Source organism: Pelophylax lessonae (genome assembly GCF_965119305.1).
Source record: "Pelophylax lessonae genome assembly, chromosome: 11".
Classification (NCBI taxonomy): Eukaryota; Metazoa; Chordata; class Amphibia; order Anura; family Ranidae; genus Pelophylax; species Pelophylax lessonae.
Window position 1 is genome coordinate 63421006 of NC_138778.1, and position 24434 is coordinate 63445439.

The 24434-nt window shown below is 42.9% G+C and overlaps 1 protein-coding gene across 3 annotated transcripts in view; it reads right to left on the bottom strand.

Moving 5' to 3' along the window:
* SEC14L1 (SEC14 like lipid binding 1) overlaps positions 1-24434 on the bottom strand; it is a 141554-nt gene that overhangs the window by 95432 nt on the left and 21688 nt on the right. For all 3 annotated transcript variants that reach the window (XM_082271845.1, XM_082271846.1, XM_082271847.1), the window contains exon 3: positions 14088-14179. In XM_082271845.1, the coding sequence (XP_082127971.1) occupies positions 14088-14150 (63 nt within the window). In that variant the 5' untranslated portion in view covers positions 14151-14179. The remainder of the gene's footprint in view (positions 1-14087; positions 14180-24434) is intronic.

Here is a 24434-nt window from a genome sequence, read left to right on the forward strand (position 1 = left end):
GAGAGAGATCGATGATTCAGCTTAGCTGATTCACACGATCTTTCCCTGCATTTCTGACAAGAGAGCTGTCTTACATTGTTTACATACCAGAAGGCTCCTCCTGCGGTCTTCCTCCCGCTGTGTCAAATCGCCGGCTGCGCACGCACGCTGCCAAAACCATGCGCAGCCGAGCCACCCTGCCGCAGTAAATCTGCGTGGGGCAGTCGGCAAATGGTTGAAGCGGATTGTAAAGGCCGTAGGTTTTTTTATCTTAATGCATTCTATGCATTAAGATAAAAAAAAAAAAAAAAACTTCTGTGTGCAGCAGCCTCCCATAAACAAACCTGAGCCAATATTTATCCAGCGATGTTGCAGGAGTTTGTCAGTTGCCCGGGACTGCCCTCATTGGCTGAGACAGCAGCATGGCATGATTAGCTCCCGCCGCTGTCAATCAAAGTTTGTGAGCCAATCAAGAGTAGGGATGTAACGATATCGAAGATATCGCGATATCGTATCGTCGTGGTCGTCTCGATATCGTCGTGGTCGTGTCTCGATATCGTCGTGGTTGGGTTACAATATTAAAAGGACAGGTGTCCGTCAAAAAGCAAGAGGAATAAACACAGTCCCGCGGAACAAATCATTGTTAACTACATAGACCAGAGTTTAAGGATTTTTTTTACTGTTTTTTTTTTCTTGCAATGTAGATATTTTGATCTTTCTGATGAAAAACGTGAACATAAGCTAAATGATAAGTCAGTGTTTTTTTTAAAGGCTTTTTGACTGACTATTTTATTTAAGTTTAAGTTATGTTCCTAAATACCAGTTTTAAAAGGCTGCCTTTATTTGCCTTGCACATTTAAACCTGACTTAACTTGATCTATGTTTGCACTTAGTGCCGGTTCACACTAGGGCGACCTAGAAAAAGGGTCCGGAGCTTCTTTGGGGCGACCGCCATAGACTTCAATGTTATGAAGTCCGTGGCGGCCGCTCCGAGGTAGTGGCGCGGTGCGAAGTAGCGTCGCCCCTATGTGAACGGGGGCTTAAAGGGAATTGCCTATTGTTTGTTTACAATTGTTCTAGCTGCTTCTTAAAGAGGTTGTAAACTCGTTAAAAAAAATTTTTTTTCTTTTATAACCTGCAAGAGAAAGACATAATGAGCTAGTATGCATCGCATACTAGCTCATTATGAAATACTTACCTTAGAACGAGCCCCCGCCGTGCCGCTCTCTTACCTGTATGACGAGCGACATGTTCAGTCGGCCGTCTTCCGGGATCGCGGCATCCGGCCATCGGATTGGCCGGAGCCGCGGTGACGTCACTCCTGCGCACGCGCGCAGGAGCCGACGGTCACGGCACGGGGCTCTGAAGGAACGGCACGATCAGCCGTTCCTTCAGAGCGCATGCGCCAGTGACGTCACTGGCTGCATTAAAGGTAAATATCTCCTAAACCGTACATGTTTAGGAGATATTTACAGTACCTATAGGTAAGCCTTATCATAGGCTTACCTATAGGTACAACTTCCTGAGGAGGGTTTACTTCCTCTTTAACTTATATTACTATACAGAATATTGATGTTCCTGACTACAACTTGCACTTGAAAAGCACTATGTGATCAGTGTTTTATGTTGTCATGGATCCATAAATACAACAATAAATTGCCTGTTGACTGGCAAAAGCAGAATAAATGTTGGTATTTTTTCGCTATTATCATCACAAACACTATCATGAGCAATTTAACAATACCATGAGCTTTTCCACAATATCGCAATAAATATCGTACCGTGAGGTCAATATCGAAATTGTATCGTACCGTGAGATTTTGATATCGTTACATCCCTAATCAAGAGGGGGCGGGGCAGGGTCATGGCTCAGTGTCTAAATGGACACAGGGAGCTGTGACTCTGCTCCAGTGCCCCCACAGCAAGGTGCTTGCTGTGGGGGCACTCAATAGGAGGGAGGGGCCAGGAGTACCGAAGAGGAACCCGAGGAGGATCCGGGCTGCTCTGTGCAAATCCACTGTACAGAGCAGGTAGGTATAAACACATCGGTTATTATAAAAAAAAAAAAAAAGACTTTAATATCACCTTAAAGTGATTGTAAAGTAAAAATTTTAAAAACCGCTTACAGGCAGGCCTTTATAAAAGAGACCCTGGCGGTCTCTGCTGTCATAAATTACTCTACTGGCCTGTCAACGGTTATATAATCTGAGACATGCATGCACAGCGCACATCACATTTCCGGCACCTGCTCTGTGCCATGATTTGGTTACTCCCATGGACGGGAGCAATTTAATCTTGGCTCGGCCAATCAAGCGCCTGAAGCGAGCAATCCCGGAGACCAGGTGAGGATAGAAGCACCCGGGATCAGCTGGAGAAGTGACAGCGCAAAGCTGGGGGAAGGAGGGGGGGGGGTTCCTTTGACGGGCAAGTCGGCCATAATGTGCTAATATCCTGTGCATACTAGCACATTATGGCTTAAACCTCATGGGGGCCATTAAAAAAAAAAAAAAAAAAAAAAAAGAGGATTTGAATATCGCTTGAAAAATAAACAGCAAAGGAAATGAGTTCTACAGAAAGATCTGTAGCCCAGCTTGGGTCACGCTGAGTATCCTGATTAGCAGCAGTTTCATATGATTCTGACCATTGTAAAGCAAGATCTTTATGTCCCTGCCCTCAGGAAGCACACAAGTGTTTTCAGAACAGGCTGTTCAGCACAGTCTTGCAAAGATAAAGCTGGCCTCCCACATTCCTCTTCCGGAACCACCCACAAGCGTTTCCAGACTGCAAATACTTTCCAGTCACCACTGCACACATTTACATGCTGTGTTAAATTAGAATAATTTAGGAATGCAGTTTTGAGAAATTCCTACAGCTAGCACGCAAGATTATTTGTCACAACTGTACAGCTAGCTAGTCACACTGCAGACAGGTCTGGCAATGACACAATTCATTCACAGTACATATTTGTTAAAGCTCAACTCCGGGCACAAAAGTTCATCTATTTCTCAATAGGCACAAAGGAAATAAATCAATTTTGTGCGCATTTAATTTATTTGCATTTGCGCATTTAATTTATTCATAAATGATCTAGAGGAGGGGATATCGAGTACAATCTCAGTATTTCCGGATTATACTAAACTAAACATGCCAATATCTTCTATGCAGGATGTGGAAACCTTACAAGCGGATCTGAACATAATAATGGGGTGGACAACTACATGGCAGATGAGGTTTAATGTTGAAAAATGTAAAGTAATGCACTTGGGCATCAGAAACATGAAAGCAAGCTACTCACTGGGGGGGGGGGGGGGGGGGAACCTCTGGGTGAGTCTAGGATGGAAAAGGACCTGGGGGTACTGGTAGACAACAGACTTGGCAGTGGCATGCAATGCCAAGCCGCTGCAAGCAAAGCCAACAGAGTACTGGGATGTATAAAAAAAGGGGATTCACTCCAGAAATAAAGAGATTATTCTCCCACTCTACAAGACTCTGGTCCGGCCACATCTGGAGTATGCTGTCCAGTTCTGGGCACCGGTCCACAGGAAGGATGTGCTGGAATTGGAAAGAGTCCAGAGAAGGGCAACAAAAATAATTAGGGGAATGGAGGACATCAGCTATGAGGAAAGACTACAAGCATTGAACTTATTCTCTCTGGAGAAGAGACGATTGAGGGGGGATATGATATCAATGTACAAATACTGTACTGGCGACCCTAGCATAAGGAACAAACTTTTCAGAGAAAGGGAATATAATAAGACACATGGCCACTCACTAAAACTAGAGGAAAAACAGTTTAACCTTAAAATACATAAAAAGGTTCTTCATTGTAAGAGCAGTAAGGATGTGGAATTCTCTTCCACAAGCAGTGGTATCAGCAGGGAGCATCGATAGTTTCAAAAAACGATTAGATGGGCACCTTAAAGACCACAACATACAGGGGTATACAATGTACGGTTAACAGCAAACACAAGCACATCATAGGTTGAACTGGATGGACTGATGTCTTTTTTCAACCTCACAAACTATGTAACTATGTAACAAATGCCTTTGCAAACCCAGATTTTATACAAAGGTTCAGTGATCAATGTGCTGTTCGTAGCCTGTGCAAAGAGCAAACCTGCAAAAGCAGCACAGTAAGCCCCACCAACTAAATCACAGGTGTCAAACACACCGAATGCGGCCCCCCAGGCCATTTCATGTGGTCCTCGCACCTCTCCTGCAGTTGCGGCACCCCTCTTGTCTCTGCCCCCACCTCATCTCTGTAGTGGGCAGCAGAGAGGACAGAACTCCTTTGCCAGATCCTGCACTCCTCTGTGCAGCTGCAGAGGGGCTCGTCTTTGTCCCCCCCCCCACCTTCTCAGCAGTCTGCAGCAGAGAGGAGAGCAGAACTTCTCCTACAGATCCTGCACCCCTCTGTGCAGCCGCAACACTACCTTGCCTTTGCCTCCCCTGGTCTCCGCATTCAGCAGACACTGGAAACTGACACCAACCCTCCTTTGGTTCTCCTCTAGACCCTGTACTTCTTCCCAGATGCACCCGCATCTTCTTCCTGGCAGCAGCACAAGGTAAGGGGGTGCACTGTGATGCAAGGAAGGGAGGGTCACTCTTGACTTCTGATGGTGCGGGGGTTCTTGACATCTCATGTAAGGGGGCATGGGGTGCTCTGGACATCTAATCCTACAGATATAACCCGCCCTTTAAAGGGCAACCATAATGCTGATGCGGCCCGCAATGAAATTGAGTTTGACACCCCTGCACTAAATAGTGCCTGCATAAACCTACAGGAGGGGGCAGAGACAGGACCAGTCACCATGCACAAAGAGGTAGAACAGCACTGATCATTACAGGAAGCTCCTGCACAGAGGCAAATTTGGACACTAGATTACTGCTCAGATCTGGAGGAAATACACAAAACACTCTAAGATTTAAGGAAAATACACGACAGACAATATTTGCATATCCCGGAGTTCAGCTTTAAAGTAGATGTAACCCGTAAATGAAGAACACTGATTTTGAAAAAGCACGGCGTCTCAAACGATTAACTGCAGATGAGCCTATGCCAGCCAGTCCCCTACTTTCCCCTCTGCATTGGCATCCCTCCTGAGGGGACCCTAGCAATAGTGTCCACGCCACGCAGACAACAGACCTTAAGAAGGAGCCCCCTGGATGTGGATAGAAGAATAAGTGTTTTTACATAAGACTTTTTTTTATGCTTCTGAGTATACTTCTTATACTCTATTCCTGTGAGCGCTCCAATTTTTAGATTTAACCTTCCGCTCCTGTGACAATAGTCACCAGGAAAAATTAAGGAGAGGCTCTTCCTTTCAGGGACATAAACAGCAATAAAAACCTAACACCTAGAACAAAGTAGTGTTGGTGCTCAGTCATTCATATGTAACTTTGTATTCTAGCAATGATTACAAAGCTTCCTTTGATTGGCTGAGTCGGAAGACCATGACATCTTCAGCCCGCCTCTCTGACTCGGCCAGAGGAAGCTTTGTACTCATTTATAGAATACAAAGCTGCCTATGAATGGCTGAGTGCCACAACACGATTTTTTTCTGGGTGTGAAACAGGAAGGTCTCGTCTCACACCCGAAACACAGTGCTGTATATGGTTTGTAGCGGAGGCTAGTCCAAACAAACTGTTTGAAGTGAAAGTAAACCTGGACATCAGCTTATAATGCTGGGCTGCTTGGGAAGAGGAAAATGTAGTAGTCAGCACTACATCCAGTGATAGCAGCAATCTTCTGGTCGCAGTGCCAAGCCAGCGACCCCCTGTGGTACGTAGCAGTGCGGCAACCATCTGTGCAGGATTGCGGATCTTTCTGTAGTAGCATTGACCAATATAAGTTTGCAATAAAGCCCATACCTAGAGTCCAGCTTTAAGTAACATACACAGCACAAAAAAAAAAAAAATGTATCCAATATAGTATAGTGAGCCCAACTTGGGATTAGAGGGCCACAATCCACAGGCTTTATTTTAGAAGTGCTAAATTAAATGGTATCTATGGTGACAATGTAAAATCATAAATATCCACATTGTTTTCCAATAAACTTTTCTATCTTACTTCTATTAACCTGAACGATCTTGATCTTGTTTGTAAATTTACCTTGTACATGTTTACTTCCTTGAATTCTGTGGTGCGCATTCACTAAGCCCTGTGAGTAAACACTGCTGTGTTACACATTTCACAGAGCCTGCCTTCTCGACTACAGGCATGCTGTAAGTAGGAGTTTCAGGAGGTGGAGTCAGCACAGGAATCACTGCTTGCAAGGTACCATGGGATACATAGTCCTTGGAAATTGATAGCAAACAGCAGAGGAGAAGCTGCAAAGCATGCAGGAAATTGTGGAAAGAGACAGCCAGCAGACATACACAACTCACAAGAAGAAAGGACATTTTTCAAGTAATCATATATTGGATTGGCAAATATAACTATTGTTTATATTGTTATTACAATGTTGATGTTATGAAATTAGAAGGTGTATGCTGTGACAAGATTTCCTTTTAAAGCATTATTCACACACACGTACACCATTCAAAAGTTTGGGGTCACTTAGAAATGTACTTATTTTTGAAAGAAAAGCACTGTTTTTTTTCAATATAGATAAAATGAATCAGAAATACAGTCTAGACATTGTTAATGTGGTAAATGACTATTCTAGCTGGAAACGTCTGATTTTTAATGGAATATCTACATAGGTGTACAGAGGCTCATTTCCAGCAACCATCACTCCTGTGTTCTAATGGTACATTGTGTTAGCTAATCGTGTTAAAAGACTAATTGATGATTACAAAACCCTTGTGCAATTATGTTGGCACAGCTGAAAACTGTTGTGCTGATTAGAGAAGCTATAAAACTGGCCATCCTTTGAGCTAGTTGAGTATCTGGAGCATCAGCATTTGTGGGTTCAATTATACTCTTGAAATGGCCAGAAAAAAATAACTTTCTTCTGAAACTCGAAAGTCTATTCCATGTGAGAAATTGCCAAAAACTGAAGATTTCCTACAACGTTGTGTACTACTCCCTTCAGAGAACAGAACAAAGGGGCTCTAACCAAAATAGAAAGAGAAGTGGGAGGCCCAGGTGCACAACTAAGCAAGAGGACAAGTACATTAGAGTCTCTAGTTTGAGAAACAGACGCCTCACAGGTCATCAACTGGCAGCTTCATTAAATGGTACCCGCAAAACGCCAGTCTCAACGTCCACAGTGAAGAGGCGACTCCGGGATGCTGGCCTTCTAGGTAGAGTAGCAAAGAAAAAGCCATATCTTAGACTGGCCAATAAAAGGAAAAGATTAAGATAGGCAAAAGAACACAGACATTGGAAAAAAAGTGTTATGGACAGACGAATCCAAGTTTGAGGTGTTTGGATCACACAGAAGAACATTTGTGAGACGCAGAACAAGTAAACAGCTGCTGGAGGAGTGCCTGATGCCATCTGTCAAGCATTGTGGAGATAATGTGATGGCCTGGGGCTGCTTTGGTGCTGTTGAAGTGGGAGATTTGTACAAGGGAAAAAGGGATTTTGAATAAGGAAGGCTAGCACTCCATTTTGCAACGCCATGCCATACCCTGTGGACAGCGCTTGATTGGAGCCAATTTCCTCCTACAACAAGACAATGACCCAAAGCAAACCTCCAAACTATGCAAGAACTATTTAGGGAAGAAGCAGTCAGCTGGTATTGTCTGTAATGGAGTGGCCAGATCTCACCCCTATTGAGCTGTTGTGGGGCAGCTTGACCATATGGTATGTAAGAAGTGCCCATCAAACCAATTTAACTTGTGGGAGGTGCTTCAGGAAGCGTGGGGTAAAATTTCTTCAGATTACCTCAACAAATTGACAGCTAGAATGCCAAAGGTCTGCAGGGCTGTAATTGCTGCAAATTGAGAATTCTTTGATGAAAGCAAAGTTTCAAGGACAACATTTTTATTTCAAAAGAAAATCATTTTTTTCTAACCTCGTCAATGCCTTGACTATATTTTCTATTCATTTTGCAACTCATTTGATGAATAAAAGTGTGAGTTTTCATGGAAAACATGAAATTGTCTGGGTGACCCCAAACTTTTGAATGGTAGTGTACCTATCTGTACACCCGAGTTGCCCACATAAGATTATGATTATTATTATACAGGATTTATATAGCGCCTACAGTTTGCGCAGCGCTTTACAACATGAGGGCAGACAGTACAGTTCCAATACAATTCAATACAGGAGGAATCAGAGGATCCTGCTCATTAGAGCCTACAATCTAGAAGGGAGGGTCAAGTGATGCAAAAGGCAATAACTGTGGGGGATGATCTGATGGAGAAAATAAAGGTACAGATGTTAGGTGAAGGCAGAAAAGTCTTCTCTGAAGAGTTTTTAGGGATCGTCTAAAACAGGCATGTCCAACCTGCTTCCCGGGGGTCGCATGCGGCCCAGAACCACAGGCAACGCGGCCCGCAGCCCACTGCCCCCTGACAATTTTTTTTTTGCTGGGGAGGAAAGAAGTTGGGTCTGGGGCATGGCCACAGCAGCTTCCAACTAACGGTAGGCAGAGGCTGCCTCGAAGGGGGGAAGCGAGAATGTGCAATGTTTCCGACTCCTACCACCATGACCACTTCAAATCACTGAAGTGGTCGTGGTGGTTTATTATCTCTCAGAAGAAGTAAACCTCTGTATACTGAATCCATTTCATTTGATCATCCTCTAGTTGTGCTAAATTAGTGCGGGGGGCGTGGCGGCTTGGGAAGGGTGCGGCGACATTTTATTACTTATATACCTAAACTATAGTATATATTTTATATGCGGCCCGAGAAAATTTCTCCACACTCAATGTGGCCCAGAGAAGCCGAAAGGTTGGACACCCATGGTCTAAAAGCATACAGAGTAGGAGATAGTCAGACAGATTGGGGTAGGGAGTTCCATAGGATAGGAGAGGCTCTGTAAAAGTCTTGGAGGTGAGCATGAAAGGAGGTGACGAGGGAACTAGAGAGCAGGAGGTCTTGGGAGGAAATAAGGGAACAAGTAGGTTGATGGGATACACAGGTGTTCCGTGCATTCGTGTGCAGACAGTCCCATTCATGTCTATTCGGGATACAGTGGCTACACAGCCGCTGTGGGTGCGTGTCCCCGAATGCATACTTTCTGCGTTCAGAAAACACACCCACACAGCTGTCAAATTGGGACCAGCGGCTGTGTCTGTGCAGCCCCTGTGTCCCAATAGACATGAATGGGACTGCCTGCACACGGATGCACAGCTGTTTGGATAGGTACGCCTGTGTGAATGAGGCCTAACAGCCCTGAAATGTTTCATATATTCTTCCAGTGATTAAAGCCTCAGGACTATGTCCCAACAATGGCTCTACATTTTATGTATTGAATGAATTAGCTACCACATTCTTAGGATTATAAAAAGAAAACACTTTCTATAAATATAATACCAGATGGCAATTCATATTTTTTTTTGGGCTGCAGAAATTTGTAGGTCATAGAAAATGCGAGAATTAAACGATATTGTACTTCAACATCCAGAAAACTAGATCACATTCCATAAAGGCGGCTAAAAAATTACTCAGACATCCAAAAACTGAGCATAAATGAAATTTGCATCACCAAAGCTGAAGAGATTACATGGCAAATCATTACAGCAAAAAGCCTAGCAGCCTGAAAACCAACTGAAAATCTTTGCAAATCTACTTTCCTGGCTGCATCAAGGATTTATATATGACATCAAAGCGCGAGGATCTTGGGCGAAGACCCTAAAGGCCTGTAATATTTTCAGCGAGGACAGAAATAACTCGGTTGTAGGAGTTACAAAAAGCCTCATGGTAGAAAAGAACAGTAGGAATTAGGCATGCCCACACAAGAGTTTTTATTAATAGACACGCTTAGGCATATTCCTTTAATAATCGTACTTCCCTGAGAAATAAGGAGGTGGAATTTTGGTACATTCACAGCTAGCAAAGTTCATCACATAAGCACTGAATCAAGGAAAATTCCATCTGGTATTCAAATATTACAAAAGCATTACAGCTAAACTCCAAGCAGGAAGCTAAATATAAAGCTTGAATTATATACTGTAAATGGGAGCTAATGCCTGCAAAAGGATTTGTAATTTTCCATCCAGTTCCGAGATTAACACAGCACTGCCGAATCGAACAGCCCTGTCTGACGGGGCAGGAAACCCTATTTTTTTGTTTCAGTTAAAGTGGTTGTAAAGCCTTAAAGCGTTTGTTACCCTAAATGATCCTGTTCCCTTAAAGCATGTTCTACAGCATAGTGCTTGTGCTGTGTCATTTGGCCCCTTCCATCGCCTAAAAAACCTGGCTGATCCTGCCATTTTCTACCCTCCCCTCTGTACACTGACCACCGTGTATCATGGCTGCTGAGCCCTGACACCGTGGTCAGTGTATGTGCCTCCGTCATTCGCAACCCTGCTCTCTACTCTCCTGTGTCCTCCTCCCCCCTCCCTGCCTGTCAGCTCTGTGTCACAGCCCACCTGCCCCCCTGCTGCTCAAATAACTGTTAATATGTTATATAATCCTGTTGGTCTTCTAAGCCTGTGTCTCTGTTTTATAAAAAAAAAAAAAAAAAATGCTGTATATACCTGATTTCAGTGTGCTGCTCGGTGATCATGTGACCGGCTGACTCTCTCTCCTCCCGAGTGGTGTCAGCAGGGGAATCTCAGCCCCCCCTTCTGCAGCTGTCAGACGGAGAGAGGCCGCCAGTCATGTGATCACTGAGCAGCGCACTGAAATCAGGTATATACAGCATTTTTTTTTTTTTATAAAACACAGACATAGGCACACAGGCTTAGGAGACAAACTGGATTATACAAAGTTTTTCACCTTCTTGCATTCTATGGCTACTACTGCTATCAATCTGTCCAATGAGAAGAGCTGCAGCAGCTGGAGCCACTGCCCTCGTGCACATCGCCACATCCCGCTGCTGTCAATCAAAAGCTGTGACATGGGAGCAGTGGGCGAGGCTGAGTACCACAGTCTGGGTCAATACACACAGCTGAGGGACTCGGGAGCGAACCCGCACAGGTGCCCCCATGGAAAGCAGCCATGTGCCGGGAGTTTGGCTTTAAAGCTAAAGGTAACATTTTAGCTCTACAGCTTAAGTGTCGGTTCACATTGGTGCGATGCGTGAACCCTGCGAATCCACTGCGGGTTCCCGCATCACACCTGACTCGCAGGTGTGTTCACACTGCCATATGCAAACAGCTGGGAGTGTCAATAAAGTTAATGACACCCCCAGATTATTTGGAATATCGCAGTGCAAACTGTCAATTCGGATAGAAATCAGATTGCATAGGTGTGAACATCCATGCAATCAGATTCTGGTGCGGACCAAAAAAAGGGACCTGCACGACTTTGGTCCGAATTCGATGCAAATTCAGCCATGCAATCTGTATGGCTGAATTTGCATCGCACAGACATTGCATGCGATTTGCATAGCAGTGCGGTGCCAATCACATGCAATTTTTGACATCGCTGAAGTGTGAACCGGCAGTTAGCAGTAGTGAAGAATGTATTCCAATGTTAAGGCCTCTGGATAATGTAGAAATCTTTGGGTCTCCGGAGTCAGCTGCACTAAAGATGATCTGGGGGATCCTCTAATAAATTTGGGACCTGAATCTGTTCATCTGCAGTGAAGATTTCTACAGAATACAGCAGCCTGCACATCATAGGACATACTGCATTACAGCCAAATAATGTAACTAAAGCTGTAGAGAAGAAAGTATTATAGCTAAACTTCAGCTTAAAAATGTTAGTTCACCTTTGCAGAAATGTCAAGGTGAACTAAAACCACACACCCTCCCAACCCCCTCCCGCTCTGTACTTCCGTCCGAGGGAGCCAAGCTGTCAGCATCCCCGCAGCCATTCCAGTGGTCCAGGGATTTGAAATCCCTGCTGTTCCCTCTTTTCTCCGTCAGCACTTCCAGGACAGACCAGATGGATTCTGATTGTCAATGGCATTAATGTGATGGCACTGTACCATGTGTGGATGAAATAAAATGCCAGGAACCTTGAAGCCACCCTTTTATTAGCATGATCCTTTCTAAGCTTAAAATTAATCTACAATCCTGAATTATTGTTGATGTGTGTGAGAACACAACCAGTTTTTTTGCAGTTAACCAGCAACCCCCTTAATGACCAGGCCATTTTTTGTGATTCAGCACTGCGCTGCTTCAACAAGTAATTGCGCGGTCATGCAACGCTGTACCCAAATTAAATTTGTTTATTTTTTTTTACCACAGAAGGAGCCATCTTTTTACGCTATAAACAATGTTGAAAAAAAAAATGTTTTTATATTATATTATAATATAATATAATATATATATATATATATATATATATATATATATATATATATATATATATATATATATATATATATATATATATATATATATTCTGTACCTCTTCTCTGCCTCTCCTGTACCATGCCCACAGCTCTGCATGTACCATGCTCACAGCCCTGCACCTCCTGCACCCTGCCCACGGCCCCTGCATCTCCTTCACCATGCCCGCAGCGCCTGCATCTCCTGCACCATGCCCGTGGCCCCTGCATCTCTCTTAGTTGTTACAAATATTTTTTTCCTCTTTGTGTACGTTTAGGTGACCAGAAGGTGAGGAGGGGGGGGGGGGGGGAGGATGGGGGGGCACCACAAGATTGGCTCGCACAGGGTGCCTGAACACCTAAGGCCGGCCCGGCCCTGCCATGAACTGTGTACTGAGCTGTATGTGTGCTGCACTGTGTTCCCCCGATTTGTAAACAAATAATGCATTCTGCATGCAGGTCAACTAATCAACTGACCAACTAACTGATAATGAAAATAGTTGACAACTATTTTTATCATTGGTTACAATGGATTATGTTGATTAGCTTGTTTAAGCCCCAAACACACAGCATTTTATGGGCTAAGTGGTGTCAACCTCACCTTTTTGTCTTTTGCTAAACTACTCAACCTTTCCTATTGTCTTCTTATTGACAGCATAGGAACGGAGTGCCTTTTAGCTAATTTAAGAACAGGGAAGGCTAAATAGTCTATGTTAGATAAAAAAGAAAGTGAGTAAAAGACAAGAGAACAGCTCTCAATTTCTGACAAGATAGGGTATCTTTTTGCACAAAAAAAAAAAAATATATATATATAAAAACACTTGGTGTGGTAAATCTAAGGCTGCATTCACATGTGGGCGCAGCGGATCACAGGCAGAATCACCGCGGTACAGGAGCTTCTTTTGTGCGTCATGTGTCCCTCGATTCTGTTTTGCGCGATGTTGCCATGATTCGGCAGGCGGAAATCGCGGCAACATCGCACAGCGTTTGGGGTGCCATTGCAAATCACGGGGATCGTACAGGCGTCCCGCGATTTGCAATGATTCCGGATCGTGGGCAGAATCGCGGTGATTCTGCCCGTGATCCGCTACGCCCACATGTGAACGTAGCCTGACAAGGCAAATTAAGAGAGGTTCATTGTTGGGGTTAACTGCTAGGGGAGTATTATAACTTGTACACATGATCAGATAATCGGACGACTTATCGTTCGCATTTAGTTGCAGGATACTAGTATAGAATTCAACAATGCGTACTAAACGTATGATTTTTTTTTTTTGTTTTTTGTATGATTCTGGAAAAGCTTCCTGGTTGCGTAGCTACGTATCGGATAGTGCAAAACAAAAACAAAAATTGGTAGCCAGGCTTTTTCCTGGGGAATTTTTGTGTTTCTGATCATGTGTGGTCTTTGTCTATCAATTTTTAGCGAACGCATACTGTACTGGTTAAACAATTGTTGTTCGCTAGGCTATCGTAAGACAACGTTTTTTGTGTTTGTCCCTTCAGATTTTGTTGGACGAAATGTCGTGCTTGGCTGTCAAAAGCTGCGTACCAATGATCAGATTATCGGGCGAACAATTCGAAAGCGATTTTTTTCATACGATTATCTGATCGTGTGTATGAGGCATTACACAGTGGAAGACCTTTATAGTGCAAGGCATGGCACATATTTTTACGTGCCAAGAGCTTCTACAGGATATTGTACGGATTAGTAGACAACCCCTTTTAATACAAGAAACACAAACATTTTTCAATGTTTTTAATAAATACTTACAGCCATAATCATTTCAAAGCTGTGTTTGTACACCCGGACGGGTGACTGGTATTTCTGCACCATGGTGACTGGTTACTTGGCACTTTTAAAACCTAAAAATAAATAAAAAAATGCTCAGAGTTAAACCCACACAAATAAATATCCATATCATCTTAAAATACATAAGTATATGCTGGATATTCAGTGAATCTGAATGTATATCTAAAGTCAAAACTTTTTTCCTGTTTTGGATTGATTAGGAGATTTTAAAGCACTGTCAGTTTTTTGCCATCTGTGTCTCAGAGAGATTTCTCTTCACTTCCTATACTGTAGACTCAACAGGAAGTGAGAGGATACATTGTGTCGGAAATCTCCTTTGACAGCTGTCACTGAAACAAGCCTTCCCATTGGACGTTTTCCCCTCCATTCCTGTTCTGGTGGCAACACAACATTTTAGATTTACCCCTCACTGTCATTTCCAGGGTCATTAGTGTTCAGGACAATTCGAGAGAGGAAAATCAAATCCAATTATTTTTAAAAGTACCATTCACACTGCGTTTGGGTGGGTTCAGTTTAGCTGCGTTTAGAGAATATTTTGCACCCAGATCATTAGAAACTCTAAATCCATGTAAACACATCCACACCCAGCTAAAAGCTGAAATATCTAAACACACATTGTTAACACTTCCCAGATACCTTAACCAGCATTTAGAAACACTAAATCCATGGTAACACATCTACACCCAGGTAAAAGCTGAAACATCTAAAACACACATTGTTAACACTTCCCAGATACCTTCTCCAGTATTTAGAAACACCAAATCCACGAGTGCCAGTGTGAATGAGGCCTAAACAAAAGGACAGCATTAAAAACCTGACAGTGGTTCTAATCCATCACCAGTCTATCCAAACGCCTAAATGTTCAATAAAAAAAAAAAAAACAAACAATGCTTTCAACACTTTCATCAGCAGAGCAGTTTTTGCGCATATTTAAAAAAATTATTTAAAGGCATGAAGATATGTAAAACCCCCAAACATTATATTTTTTAAGAAAACAACAGTTTTCAGTTTTGTTAGCACAACAGTTTATGAAACACAAAAATTCAGTAAAAAATAAATAAAGCGAGTTTTAGGGCATATAAATGCAACATTATAACCCAAGTTTTCGTAAAACATTAAGTCTCCATTCACACTGGTACGACTTGTCAGGCGACTTGGTCAGCCTGACAAGTCACAAACCGTCGCGTCCCATAGTGTAGTACAGGACCGGTTCTAACTTAGAAAAAGGGTCCTGTACTACTTCGGGGCGACCTGGAGCGACTTGCATAGACATTCATTTTATGAAGTCTGTGCAAGTCGCGCCAAAGTCGGAACTGGAACGCAGACAAGAACATGAGGTTGTTGCAAGTAAATAAGACATGTCAATCCTTAATTCTGTATTAACCCGTGAAACTTCTATAATATATATATATATATATATATATATATATATATATATATATATATATATATATATATATACACACACACACACACACACACACACACACACACACACACACACACACACACACACACACACACACATATATTTTTTTTTTTTTTTTATAGACAATGCTTTAACCTCAGCAGGTTATCAGTGTAGCGTTTAGGCCTGTACGCACGATAAGAAAATCGGAACAAAAATTTCATCCGACGATCCATCTGCCGATTTTTGGATCATTAGTATGGTGCTTTCGACAGCCGATTACAGATTTTTGTATGACAAAAGCTGAATGTGCAGGCTATAAACACAACGTCCGATTTTCGTTTAATTAGTACAGTTTTTCACCCGAAAAAAATCGTAAGAGCAAGACTAGGCATGCTCAGAAACGAAAGTATGCAAAACAATTCAACACATTACATCACTTCTAAAGTTGAATTCTGTTGTACGAAAAATTTCGTATAAAAGTAACCTCTTCACTTTCGACATGAGACTAGCATGCAACAAAAAACTTGTCCGATAATCTGATCATGTGTATGAAGCTTCAACCACAAATAACAACCCTAGAATTTTTGCTCTCCCTTTGGCATGTGCAGTGATATATAACATGTATGGCTTCATATGTCAATGTATGTGGGGGCTTAAAATGTTTTTCTTTGGGGGAGAGAATTTTAGGCACTCGGGTGCAAATTACCTTTTTTTCATATTTTTGATGCATTTTTGGTGACAAGTTCTTTTTAACCACTTGCCTACTGGGCACTTTTACCCTCTTCCTGCTCAGGCCAATTTTCAGCCGTCGCACTTTGAATGACAAAGTCATGTTACGCTGTACCCATATGAAATTTTGTATCTTTTTTTCACACAAATAGCGCTTTCTTTTGGTGGCATTTAATCACCACTGAGTTTTTATTTTATTTTTTTTTTTGCTAAACAAATGAAAAAAGGCTGAAAATTAAAAAAAAAAAAAAAAAGGGTTTCCATATTTGCAAACAGGTAATTTTTCTTTTTCACTGATGTACGCTGACAAGGCTGCACTGATAGGAGACAATGATGTGGAGGCACTGATAGGTGACAATAATGAGGAGACACTGATGGGCAGCACTCGTGGGACTGTACTGATTATCAGTGTAGATGTCCCTTTCACACAAGCTGGTTATCGGCTCTCCTCGCCTCATGCTGTCAGTGAGAGGAAAGGAATGTCGATAACCAGTTTGTGTTTACATCGTGATCAGCTGTCATTGTCCTTTACCCCAATCTGTAATCAGCTGTGTCCCGAGGGCGCACGGGCAGCCCAACCACGGGAGGACGTCTGCCCAACAATGTAAGCCTGCGATGTCATCTTTTGGCTATAGAATGGGCGGGAAGAGGTAATGAGACATCAGGGGTCTTTTAGACCCCTGTCCTCCAATAAATCGAATGCAGTGCAGATTGTTTACTGGGGAGTGTGGAAGGGTCGCTGATCGCTTCCATCTGACAGTTGGCAGGAGATTTCTCTTAACTTACTGTCACAGTGGCAATGGTTTTACCAGACAAAAAGTAAGAGAAAACCTGTAATGTAACAGCAATAAAGACAGCAATTAAAAGTCCAGGAATTCATGTTCATTAGGAATCAAACCCTTTATAGACCTCTAAAAATATCACTGATATCAGTGGTTCCTCATCTTAAGTGGGGTACACACTAGTAGAAAATCTGCCGAAAATTCCAGTTCGAGGTAAAATTTTTGGCTAGTGTGTACACAACTTTCAGCAGCCGATGCCGACATTTTCAACGAAAAAAAAAACGGAGGGACAAACACCAAAATTTTTATCGTCCGTCCACAGCGCGACCAATTTTCGTTTAATGTGTATGCAGTACGTCCCCGAAAAATCGGATACGCAAAACCGTGCATGATCTGAAGTTGCTGACAACCCAGAAGTCTAGGAACAAATGTCCCCAAAAAAAAGAATCGGACAAGAAATTTCGTGAACATTATGCACTGTCAACTAAAAACGGTTATGACCACTGAGCAAGAGAGAGAAAAATCGGAGGATATTACGTCCGATTTTCGTCAAGTGTGTACGAGCCTTTAGAGGCAGAAGGTTCATTGCTCTAAGAACCCCTAACAACCTCTGGAGGAACCCTAGTTGAGAAAGGCTGTTATATAGAAAAAAAAACTTTAGTGGCTTTAACTTTTTTTAGTCGTTATTGCACTATTCTTTTTAGTATATATCAAGTATATATACTGCCAACATTTTTAAGATTTTGTTTTGGATAATGGAGAAATGTTAGCATGTCTGTTGGCAGGGGGTTTTATAGAGGGCAGTAAACCTATACATTGTCATACTACACACTGAGGAATAAAAACAGATCTGCATAGAACCATGAAGTGTATCTCTTGTATGTACACCCCGACTGTACTGTGAGGTTACTTCTCCCTTGAGAACAAAGCCAAAACAGAGTTTTCTGAACAAGGAATAAAAGTTTAAACAAAACCTATTGTTTTTTGAATGTCTTTTCAAGACGTAATAATGCAAAAAGAGCAGCTTAATGTAAATGTTATCAATGTGTGTTAATATCCTTGTGTTTTTTTATGTAAAGTTGGTAATGTAATTAAACATTTCTACATAGGACAGCCGTATTTGCTAATTAAAAAGGAGGTTTTGCTTCCTATTGACTTCTGCAAAGATAAGGCTTAATGAGTGAAAACAATAGCTCTCTAATGATGTCCAACACTCAAAATGCACCTGGAAGCGAGAGACTGTAATAAAGGTGAATTCCAGCTTTACTATTTGTTTGGGACAAGCCTTGTGTTCAGTGATAAAAATTCAAGACTTCGTCTGAATGGCTTAGGCAGGCTATCATACACGGTTTGAATCTTTGAACCGGCCGAGATTCGAACAGTGTATGGGCAGGCTGAATGTACCAAGTTGATCGTTCGAACAACTTTGGTACAACCATCATACCGGGTTTTACCTGAAATTACCGATAGCGGCTGCTATAGCCACTAGTAATAAATCGCTCCTCCCTGCGCCCCGCAGGAGGGATTACCACATTAACACTGTCTGTGTTGATTGAGGAATCAAGCAAAAATTTTTTAGAAATGGAATTTGCTCCGTGAATGGCCAGCCTTAAAGCGGAGTTCCGGGCAGAGAAACGATTTTTTTCTGAACATACCCCCGGGACAGTCAGGGCTAGCACATTCCACAATGGCTAGCCTCTGATCTGTCCCGGTTCGCACTTACCTTTTAGAAGAAATACTTACTTAGAAATTTTCTTCCACAGCGTTTCCATCTCAGTTGTGGGCAGCTGAAGCCGGCGCGGTCCTCTTCTCTGTCTTCTTCCGCGTCTTCGTGTCCCAGAATGCACTGCACCGGCCCCTCTCGTCACTTCCGGTGTGGCGCCGCATTCCTAAACAGCTTCTGGGCATGCCCAGAAGCTGTTTAGCAGGGGAATGCGGCGTCGCCCGGAAATGACGAGCGGGGCCGGTGCGGCGCATTGATTCCTGGGAGCTATGACGTTCAGCTCCCAGGAATCATCGCGAGGCAGGAAGTGACGGGGTGAGCCTCGGCGCTGGAGGAGGAAGCTGTCATAGGTGAGTATTTACGATCTTCAATAAAAAGGTGAGTAAACAAAAAAAAAAAAAATAACTATCCAATTCCTTTTCAGGTGAGGCATACCTAGCGGAGGGGCACAAAAAAAAAAAAATCTTTTTTGTGCCCGGAACTCCGCTTTAAGCCTAGCACACACCAACCGCTGGGTTGAACGAAAAAAAAACTGACGATGTTTGTACAGCGATCCCCCCTGCTGAGATGTTGTGTTCTGACAGGGGGATGCCCCGCCCACCAGAACACTCCAGTTAGCACTCTTAGCCATTGGCTGAGACCGCCGATTGGCCGCTGGTTTTCCAGCATGCACAGCTGGATTCTGTCGGACCAGCTGCCATACACACTGGCCGAATGTCAGCTGGTTGTTATTGATCTACCCGATGTCACCAGACATTTGGCCCATGTGTACTAGGCGTAAGACACATTCAGACAAACTCAATTTAAATCCAGCAGCAGCATTGCTATGGACTATTATTTATTTATTTTCTACCCAGGCTGAACTTGAGCTTTAGGCTCCTTTCACACGGTCCGCATTCTGCTCAGCCGGGATCGATACACCGATCCCTGCTGAGCAGGCCGATGATAGCTCTGTCTCTGCACTGTGTGCAGAGAGGGAGGTGTCAGAGCCCCGCTGCTCTCTATGTGGAATCAGAGGAGAATGGACTGCCTGTCAACTCTCATCCAATCCAATCCCCTGGACAGATGGAAAATAGGATTTCTATCTGTCCGGATTTCATGGACAGGATCGGATGCAGATGACAGCGGATATGTCTGCTGACATCCGTTGCCCCATAGGGATGCATGGAGGATCCGATCAGATCCGCCTAAAAAAAACTGACAACTTTCGTGTGAAAGTACCCTTACGGAGCATTTACACCTGTAAATGCACCCTGCCTCCAATTAGATTCGAGAACCCCAGCGGGGGGTCCAGCAAATAGCTGCAGCCCGTTAAAGCAATAGGATGCCACCGGCACTCGTAGCGAATCGTGGCCATTTGCATGCAATCACCCATGCAGCGATCAGATATGAGTGTTCAGCCTTGGGTACTGACTGATTGCATCCAGGACCGATCACCTGCATGTGACCGCTGCATGGGAGATTAAATGCGACTACTACTACTTTCAATGAGGCTGCCTCGTATGGCTTATCGCAAATATCCCTGCTGGGGTTCTCACATGTATTTAGAAGCAGGGTGCATGTGCAGGTGTAAATGCACCCTTAAGTGACCTAACGAAGCTCAGAGCAACTAATATTACCCATGCGAAGTAAAACATTTTGTAGTAGAGAGGGGGAAAGGTTTGAATGAACAGTTTTTTTTTTTTTTTATTGCGGTTCCTTTCCTGGTGACTACCACACCTTATTTCTTGTACTGGTGTCTCAAAAAAAAAAAAAAAAAGAAATAATTAGGAAAATTACTCTAATAGGGTTACAGGCAGAAAAAAAAGAAACCTGTCATTTTAGTTTTAGGTCCTCCAAATCAAAAAACAGTGATTGGGTTATAGTGACATATGACCTATTAATCAATATAATGGGTCATTTGTAAATATCGGTCAACTTAAAGTGTTTCTGTATGTAAAACATGACTACTTATGTAACTTCAGAAGCCAAGAATGAGACCCTTCAGCTTCTCTTTAAATATACAGGAAACCATTTGATATCAGACAAAAATGCTTCATTCTAAATGGTTAATGGGAGGAAAGAGGGAGTCAATCGGAGGCTCATGCACCATGATATTTTTAGAGGAGACTCTACATCGCTGTAAAGAGGGTTTGGGCACTAAACTTTATGAGCCCAGAGTCCAGATCGGAGTGTATCATGTAGCCATGTTAGGCTATTCAATGCAGCTCACCAAACGACGCACATCTGCTGAGCAGTGTTGATTCTCTACAGCACTAAAGCCCCGTACACACGGGTTTAATGTCAAAAGACATCAGGTGGTTAAAGAAAAAAATCGTCCGACATTCGTCCTGTGTATAAGACACCCTGTCCGACAGAAGCCAGTCGTTTAAAGTATGCTGGAAAACCAGCAGATGCCTGGCTCCCGCTCAGTGCTCTCAGGCAATAGCGGAGAGCGCTGATCGGAGTGCTCTGGCGCGGGGGGGGGGCGGCCAGAGCTGGCAGTTTTTTTTTTTTGTTCGACCAAAAAAAAAAAAAAAAAAAAAAAACTCAGTGTGTACCAGGCCTCAGTTTCTGCTATAAATGTGTCAGTTTCATTAAACTAGGTGTAATAAAACCTGCGTTGAGAAAATAAAAGCAGGCACCAACAGGAAGGGTGGAGTGCATTTGTGGGAGAACTTTACTCTTTGTTACACATTTCCATTCACATAGCATAACTTAAGCAAATAAAAAGGTAAGCAGCTTTTTTTGTTTTTTTAAATCCTTTTTAGCTTTCCCCTTCTATGTAATGTTAAGCAGGAGGCTTTGGAGTTATGCTTATCGTGAACTTTACTAAAGCCGGCCATGCATGGATCAAAATTCGGCCGATTCTGAAGGAACCAATTGACTTCTGTACAAACACCCTGTCAGTTTTTTCTCGATCGACCAGTGTTCCCGGGCTATAGCTAGCGACACTGATCAGTGTATTCTAATGGTGGGGAAGTCACCCCCCTTTTAGAATACAGAGGCTCAGCAAGGAGGATTCCCTTATTCACACTGTGTTTGTGTGGATGGGGGAATTGGGTCATTTATTTTTTTTCATTCAAACTTCAGGTTGAACAAAAAAAAAAAAAATTACTAATGTATAGGCTGCCTAAGCCTTTTTTCCAGGACAACATCTCAGAGGAAGTAAAAGTTATAGTTGGTCAGCAAGGTCATGTGGCCATGCTAACCAATGATTGATGGCCATTGTAAGCAGCCTCCTGAGCTGCATGGTGAAGCTTTTAAGTGTGTGGTCCATTACACCGGATGGTGTGGGTGTCTAGGAATGGCATTTACAGCAGCTAAACACTGCGGGGACCGGGGAAGCAAGGTGTGTAAAGTCTTTTTTTGGTTAAAAATAACAAACATGTTATACTTACCTGCTCTGTGCAGTGGTTTTGAAAAGAGCAGCCCAGATCCTTCTCTTATCAGTTCCCTCTTCAGCTCTCCTGGCCCCTCCCTCCTATCGAGTGCCTCCACAGCAAGCAGCTTTATAGTTATATTATAATTTATGATTTTGTGTTTCAAACTGTATCATACCCGAGATGTTATAAAGAAGAACGCACAGTAAAAAAAAAATCATATGTAAATAGTTGGTTTGGGCTGCTCATTCTTAAGAATTACATGCAAAAAAATGGTACCGCTTTCAGCACCTAAAATCGGAAAGAATCATACCGCCAGGGAGGTTAAGTAGTGCTTAAAGTGGTAGTAAAGTGCCCACGGGCTACTTGTACCTACAGATAAGCATAAAATAATGATTATCATAAAATAAGGCTTACCTGGAGGTACAGTAAATATCCCCTAAACGTGCACCGTTTAGAAGATATTTAGTATAGTAACAGCCGGTGACGACACTGCGCTCTCAATGGACGGCGTGCCATCCAGTGATGTCATCGCGGGTCAGTCAGTCAAAAAGCTGAAGGCCACGAACCTGGAAGCACTGGGGAACTGTGACAGTGCCCCGCTGAAGAGCTTCGATCCAAGGTAAGTCTTTCATAATGTGCTAGTATGAGATGAGATTATGCTATTATTCTGCAAGGGTCCAACTGTCGAGATTTATTTTTTATGGTTTACTACCGCTTTTATGGAGCTTTTTTTTTTTATAACCTGCAGTACCTTTACTGCATTGCATATGTTTTTATTAGTATTGCAGTGTTTTAGGCATGAAACACCTATGTACTATGACATGTAGGTGCCTAGGGAAGATGAGTAAGGGCCTGGCTGTCAGTTGTGTACGCCCCTTCCCTAGACAATCATGTGTTCTACTTGAACAACCTAAGGATCATGCCAAATAATAAAACACAGATGTCATCAATTCATTCCTGAGGCATCTTGCGGCTGATGCATAATGGTTAGCTATGAATCTGCAGGGCAATGTGTGTGTACATACAGCTACACTTACAGGAATGTCTTATAACATTTTTTTTTTTTTTTTACAGAGAGCCATTAATATATGGGTCACTTGTGAACAAACATTGCCCTGCAGATTCATAGCTCACCATGCATCAGCCACCAGATGCCTCAGGAATGAGCGAATGACAGCTGTGCTTTACTATTTAGCATGATCCTTAGGTAGTCCAAGTAGAACATGCGAGTGTCCGGGGGGTGAATACACAACGGACAGCCAAGCACATTCACGTCATAGCCCAAAAAGACTACTCTGAAATGCCCAAAAGCACCACAGTACTAATAAAAGCATATATTCAATAAAATTCTACTAAAAGTTAGCAACTACAGAAACTGGCTGCTGACTTTTAAAAAAAACTGCCACTCGCCTGTCCCAGAATCCAGAGGCGAGCTCACCCCAGTCGGTCCCCGGCATCTTCACTATGGGCACCCGGCTGTGACAGCTTGTGGCTGGGCATTGTGAGTGGTGGATGCAGAAGACTGCAGGGGGTGGGAGGTGGGTACCTGTCAAAAATCGGATACCCACTCCCCCCCCCCCTCTGCTCCTTAAAAGTGGCAAGTGTTTAAGAGGAGCAGGAAACGTCCTTAAAGAGGAACTTCCCCTTTTGGGTGGAGCTCTGCTTTAAGCACTTCTCATTACTAAACTAATGATGCATTATAAGCACAGTGTAATATTAGATAAATGAACATTGCCTTCTATAAAAGCCAAGCTACTTTGTATGATATTTATATACGTGTAACTGCCAGAAATCTGTCAATATTTGAAGTTCTATCCCCTCCCAACATGGTGGGGAGGGAAAACCACAAACCGAGAAACCATAAAAGCTGTACTGATGATACAATGTACTAGAGGGATTGGTTACAGAACAAATAAAGTCAAGCCTACTGCCTTTCAGTTAGTCTTCTACTGTAAGTCAGAACTGGTTACTGTGCTCTGTTTTGTTGCCATTTTACATTTTAGGTAGCCAAAGCGGCCACTTGCAAGCTGCTAGAGTCTTACACAAGTTCTTTTGTCTGGAGCTAAATCTTTCATGTACTAAAGGCAAAATGTTTCATTTTGGATATTGTGAATGTTACAATCCCCGTCTGTTTCTTTCTTTGCTGTGTCCTATTGGGGAGATTTACCTTCATTTCCTGTCCCAGAGCCAAAACAGGAAGTTAGAGGAAATTCCTCTAAAGTGAGCGAATTCCTGGTAGTTACCAGGGTCACCAAATAGAAAGTCTCTGTTGGGAACTGTCCCCTCTATTCCTGTTCT